The sequence below is a fragment of the Drosophila nasuta genome, chromosome 4 (genome assembly GCF_023558535.2).
Source record: "Drosophila nasuta strain 15112-1781.00 chromosome 4, ASM2355853v1, whole genome shotgun sequence".
Lineage (NCBI taxonomy): Eukaryota > Metazoa > Arthropoda > Insecta > Diptera > Drosophilidae > Drosophila > Drosophila nasuta.
Genome location: NC_083458.1, coordinates 440,268 through 447,123, shown reverse-complemented (window position 1 = coordinate 447,123; position 6,856 = coordinate 440,268). Strand labels below are relative to the sequence as shown.

Below are 6,856 nucleotides of genomic sequence, written 5' to 3'. Positions count from 1 at the left end.
TTTTTTGAAGATAATTTTCGAATTAATAGGGAGGAGTTTGGCATCCTTGTGGAGCGCCTTCGTGGATTGGCCAAAAAATACACTACACTTCTCCTCCGATTACTCGAACAACATAGCCTCGTGGATGCCACTCCACGATATTGACGGCTTGCGAGATTTTTGGCTCATCTAATATATATAAAAAATTTGCTTTAAAAGGCAAAATAAAATTTTTTTTTCATATCTTGGCGCACTTAAATGTCAGCTGTTTGTTAAGTGGTGAGCTCTTTCGTTGTCACATAGATAAAAACTACCGTGATTACTCAAAAAGTACGTAGCTCGCAAACGTAGAAAAACCGACTTTTTTCTTATGGGTTTTTATAAACGTCACATTCGACCTGAACAAAAAAAAAACCGAAAAAACACGAGGTTTTTGGTGCAGTGGAAATAGGCAATAACACGACTGCAGTCGTCATTGTACGCCATATACAATTATTTTTTTAAATAACTTCTATGATTTGAAATATTCTTTTAATATAAATAGAAAATACAATTATTTTTACTAGTATATTTTTTATTATGTGCATATACTTCATAAAATTTTACAATAAGTAGAGTCAATTGATGAATAATAAATTAAACTTTTAATTATTTGTAGTTTTTTGAATTCTCTCAGTGTCGCAAAATTATTAAATCGTTGAATTTTCGGTTGATTTGATATTATTTTCTTTCTTCCTAAGTTTGCTTACTTTTTCAAGCCTAATTAGACGTTCGCGTAAAGCAGTTTTGGTGTAACCAATTGCATCATTGAAGCGATGCACTTGGTGTAAATAGAGTATGTGTGAAATAGTAAACAAACTTAGGCAGGAATAATAATATCACAGGAAATACAATCAACCGAAAATTAGCAATTTAATGAATTATGCTACACTGAAGGCATTCTAAAAGTATTAGTATATATAAATTGTATTTATTATTCATCAAATGACTTGTTATTGTTTGGCAACGATCATATTTCTATACAAAGCGGTCGAATTAATCGGTTTGGGGATGTTCATTCAACATTTTCTTATACATATGTCTTTTCGTTTTGTCGACTAAGGTTTTTTTTTAAGAATTGGAAAACAATAACTGGAATAATCAGTTAATTTCCATCGATATTGCACTTTTTTCGATAATTGTACCAAAATATTAGACAAAAAACCGCCACATATTTGGGAATCATTGATGCAGTCTAAACAAGGTATACTGTATTTAGACCAAGTGTATCCAGCTTAAGTGATGCAGTTCTATGTTGCAAGTGTTAACAACAAAACCGCATCACGCGAACAGCTGCTTAGGGGTGAAAAAGTAAACAAACTCAGGAAGGAAGAAGAATATTAAAGGCAATTGAAACAAATCAACCGAAACTTATCAATTGAATAAATTATGCGACACTGAGAATTCAAAAAGTATAAGTATATATAATTTTTATTTATAATTCATCAATTGATTCTGACTCTGACAGATACTCTCTATTAACAGTGAAGCTTTATATGTAGTATATTATATGCAAACGTGCTGTTAGGCAGTGGTATTTTCATTTTGAGATGATTTAATGATTTAAATGGCTTATGACAGATTGATCCAGCTATAATAAAGTGTTTGACCAAAGTGCCGGCGTATTTGGCTGCAAGGTAACTTGAAATTATTTAAAACAAAATATTCTTATACTAAAGGTCTGTTCCAAGATGCGCGAAATATTGTTTTTTCTGAGCTCCATATAAAAATAAGGGTGGTACAAAATTTATGCGGGGTCATTTTGTTTTCCACCTGCTGGATACAAGCCAAAAAAAAATGTTTAAGCGTATCGATACTACTACTCAGCAGATACACATGCGGAAAAATAGATAACCTATTATTCCGCACCTATATCGGCAAAGTGAAAGAAGCATCAAGATGGATAATTAAAAAAATAATAGAAAGAAAGCGGCTAATAGCCTATTTCCACTCCAACTCAGTTCTTTTATAGCCTAATTTCCACAGCACCCAAAACCTCGGTGTTCTTTGGTTTTTTCCGTTCAGGCCGAATGTTACGTTCGCCCCATGTAAAAACCCATAAGAAAAAAAGTCGGGTTTTCTACGTTCGCGAGCTACGTAGAAATAGCTAACGCACTTTTTGGGTAATTATGCGATATTTTATCGATTTGTCATCGAAGGAGAGCTCACCACTAAACAAACAGCTGACCTTTAAGTGCGCCAAGGTATGAAAATAGAAAAATAAAAATTTCATTTTGTATTTTTAAAGCAAATATTTTATATTTTAGATGAGCCAAAAAACTCGCAAGCCGTCAATATCGTGGAGTGGCATCCACGAGGCTTTCATGGAGGAGAAATGAAGTGTTTTTTTTGGCCAATCCACGAAGGCGCTCCACAAGGATGCCAAACTCCTCCCTATTAATTTAAAAATTATCTTAAAAAAAAATAAATTCGCTGTTTCCAGGAATATCGCGCTCCCAAAAACACCCGTGCCATTGCTAAAAAGGAAATGTATTTATGTAAATATTACATTGCTGCCAGCAATTCTACTTAAATAGGCCCAAACTGATGGCGATTTCTTTACTATTGGCAATGACCTATACTTCCTCCACTTCGTTAAAATCCTCATAAAAATCTAGCAATTTAAGAAAATTTTCTATTTTAGAAATTCGCGTGCTGTTTTTGAATTGTTCGCCAATTCGTGTTTACATTTGAACAGCTGACATTTCAGAGTGTCCATATTGAGAAATTTACCGTTGCCCATATTTTTCGGTTCGTGCCAATGGAAACCCTGAAACGGGACTTTGAAAAACGTAAAAAAAAACTGAGTGCAGTGGAAAAAGGCTATTACGTTTCGAATCAACTTTTTTTTTCTTATGGGTTTTAACATTCGACCTGAACGGGAAAGAACCGAAACGAACCCAGCTTTTTTGGGCAGTGGAAATAGGCTATAACTAAAGAAAGAATTTTTTTATACCCGCTACCCATAGGGTAGAAGAGTATTATAACTTTGTGCCGGCAGGAAATGTATGTAACAGGTAGAAGGAGGCATCTCCGAACCTATAAAGTATATATATTCTTGATCAGCGTCAACAGCCGAGACGATATAGCCATGTCCGTCTGTGTGTCTGTCCGTCCGTCCGTATGAAACACTGGATCTCAGAGACTATAAGAGATAGAGCTATAATTTTTTTTCGACAGCATTTGTTATGTTTGCACGCAGATCAAGTTTGTTTCAAATTTTTGCCACGCCCACTTCCGCCCCCGCAAATCAAAAAAATCGAATAACAAGCCTAATTTTAAAGCTAGAGTTGCGAATTTTGGTATATACAAATATACAACAAATTGTGGAAGTTATTAAAGAAATACTTTTGTATGGGCAAAAGCGCCTTCTTACTGGGGCTCTGAGTTGCTTTGGCCGACAATCTGGTACATTGTGCCGTCTATGGTATATTTTGAATGGTGTACTATATCGATATACCAAATATACCATTTGGTATATTTTTAGTATTTATGTAGTATATTCGGTATATTTTGAAAATGATACCGCAATATTTTGCTTTTATTAAAAATGGGTAGCGGGTATCTCACAGTCGAGCACACTCGACTGTAGCTTTCTTACTTGTTAATAATTCAAAATGTTGTATGCCTCTGTTTTAAGAGTCTTATACAATGAGCTTGATTTTATAAAAATAACCGGACAATAGACCATTTTTTCAATAAAAACATAGTGAAATGTTTTAAGGATATAAACACTATAATTTTAATATGCATACGCTCCCACTATTTTAAAGAAGTTATCCAAATCTTGGAAATGAAACTGTAGTGAACGACTTTTTTTCTGTCAGACTTCTACTTGATAGGCTTTTATTGATCTGCACACATTCTCAATTTTCTAGAACTATATAAATGCTTCTTGGAGGAGGTAATTTAAAGTTAACCGCTTACATATTAAGTATTTTCTTTATTACTATTTATCTAAGACGCGGGGTACTGTGCTAATGAAAATTCTAGGGGCTAGCGAGGCTACGACTGTCATAATTTCCAAACATCGACTAAACACTAAGTACATAAATTCTAATAACAATAGCTAGCCCTAGGCTCTGACCCGTGCATAGTGCTGCTTTTTTCGCAGTGCCTGCTGATTGTGCTGACCGAAGCCTTGGCTTCTGGTACCATCGTAGTGCAATATTCGCAGTTGACGCGATTACTCTCATGCATCATGAGATTGGCAACTTTTCTGTTGCGGGGACGGTGTTAACTCCTCCCTTGCTTAGATGAAGGACGTCCTCGGACTTCTTGAAACCGTCAATAATAACCTGAAGGTCATGTTATAAAACAGCTACTATAGGCCGTTATACAAGTCCTTTTTTAAGTTTGCAAACTATTGTTAGTTTATCATATTTAATTTCTGCAAATAATAATGTAATGTTAATGACAGTTGATACAGCTGGTGCTGGGGATGTTTTAATTTTGGTCAGAGCCGAGATATTGGCAAAAATGTTACTACCCTAATTTTCATTGACTTTATGGCATAAATACTGAATACAATTTGACGAACATGGATTTAATAGAAAGAAAATTTAGTTTTCTCTTGTTTTGCAATGTTTTGGTTTTTAAGATTAAATATTAAGTAAAAATGCAAAAATAAAAATGTTTTTTTATCTAATATTTTTGTATCGAAATGCGACGTTAAAGTAGCGGAGGTATCTTGACGCACATATCTTTATGTATATTTTTGTATCGAAAGGTGACGCAAAAGTTACGGAGTTAATATCGATATTATAAAAAAACAATGCTTTTGTAGCTGTCAGCTCTTGTCCATCATTTACAGCTAAATTACGTTTAGGGGAAAGTAGCACTTAATTAATGGTCATTTCAGATAAATTTATGAAAATGTAAATAAGGATTTAAATTTATTAGGTAACAAACATATTGATTTAGGTAATCATTTCAAGTGCGAAATCTAATTTGACACTAGCTACAATTCGGAATATCAAATATGTACATTTAGTTTGTAGTCACAATTTACATACATATACATATGTAAATAAAAATGGAACTCATTTTTTCACAATAATTTGTCTTGGAAGACGCACAAGGGCACAATATTTTTGCTTGACCAGAAATGTTTGACATATGTATATGTACATATATGTATTCGATTTATGTATGTAAATGTTCACGAGATTGCAGTTTCTGTTGATGCATGTATGCATTGTACATATTTACCATACATATGTATGTACATATGGGTAATTCCATGGCGGAATTTGTCCCGTGCGAGACTCTTTACATTGAAAATAACATAAAATGAAACAATTTTCAAAATAAGAAAAGTTTATTTTTATAGCTCTAGATAAGTACATTAATTAGAGCTAAGAATGGTTTTGGAATCTTCTTTCTGTTTTGTTTTCTGTTGTGATAATTTCAAAAATTAAACAATTCGTACGCAAAACTAAAAATTTAACGAAATTATATATTTTATTGGAAAAAAGATCAAGTTCTTAAATTCAATCTTAGCTCCAAATGTAGGGCTTATCTAGACCTTTAAGAGTAACATTCACTTATTTTTAGAATTGTTTCAGTTTATGTTATTTTCACTGCAGTGCACTGCAAAGTCTCGCACGGGACAAATTTCGCCATGGAATTACGCATTTGTACCATTTTCATAAAACTATACATATATGTACATTTGTATATTCGCCTTATATGCACATACATACATATGTATGTATGGATATATAAAAAGATAGACAAGCAAATTTTTTCAGAAATGGAACATGTATGTATGTAAGTTTCATACAAGATTGTTTACGTGCATGTCTATGCCTTGACATTTACTTGGATATCGTGTTTACATATACATATATATGTAAATATATGCATATGATCATTTAACAATGAAATGGAAGCTTGTCGACCTTTATATTTTACAGCCATCTGTTGGAAAAATCGGGATAACCACGTGTTTGTACAAACATTTGCATGTATCTACAAAGGTGTAGTCTACACTTAAGAACTGCTGTAAGCAAAATTATGAACATTACAATTTTAATTAAGAACAGCAATTTCTTTTGTTGAATCATTTTATTGATATTACTTCATTATATCTGTACTCTTCCAGTTTTATGTTGAATAGGTGAACAACAGACTCATCATTGCCCAGTATCATATACGTATTTATTTATCAAGAGCAGTATTGTTTTTGATGGCAATGACGCATTCTTCGCCGCAGGCTTTCATTACGGTGCAAAGAATATCCTTGCCAGCATCGGAGTCATTGCGCAGAGTAGTTCCCAATGTTCCCTCAGGCAACTTGAGATCCTCACGGAGGTCTCCAGTTTCGGTCATCAATGAAAGGTAGTCATCATCACTAATAGTGATGAGTTGATAATCCTCGCGTTTGACATGGGGCACATCCATATTATGCGTGGAGGGACAAATATCCTCATATTTTTTCTGTGTAAATATGTCAATGCCAATAAGATGGACTTTGGCGTGACCATGTTTGCCCGTCTTCGAGGTGGACATGTCGACAATTTTGCAAGGGCGTCCCTTAAGCATCACGTATCCATTTTTGCGCAGTGCTGAGCATTGGATTGGGTACGTTGCGGCTGCTCCAGAGTCACCAGTATTAAAATGCTCTTCGTCTGACTCCATAATTAAAATATTTTCTCGTTGCAAAAACCTTACACGCGGCACGCTATGGAAGAAAAGGAGTTAGAAGAGTGGTCACACTATAGAGATGAGCAGATAGAGAAACATGGCTGCATTTTGAAAAATGTCGATACTAACCTGCACTGCAAAATGGTTGCATTTTCGAAACATATTTGATTGTAGAGCACTAGAAATCTTA

At 34.1% G+C, this 6,856-nt stretch overlaps 1 protein-coding gene across 1 annotated transcript; it reads right to left on the bottom strand.

The window, feature by feature from the left end:
* Positions 1 to 6,068: 6,068 nt before the first annotated feature.
* Positions 6,069 to 6,733, bottom strand: LOC132794946 (eukaryotic translation initiation factor 5A-like). Its single transcript, XM_060805270.1, has one exon. The coding sequence runs from the start codon at positions 6,658 to 6,660 to the stop codon at positions 6,181 to 6,183; it is 480 nt and encodes a 159-aa protein (XP_060661253.1). The 5' UTR covers positions 6,661 to 6,733; the 3' UTR covers positions 6,069 to 6,180.
* Between the last annotated feature and the right edge of the window lie 123 nt (positions 6,734 to 6,856).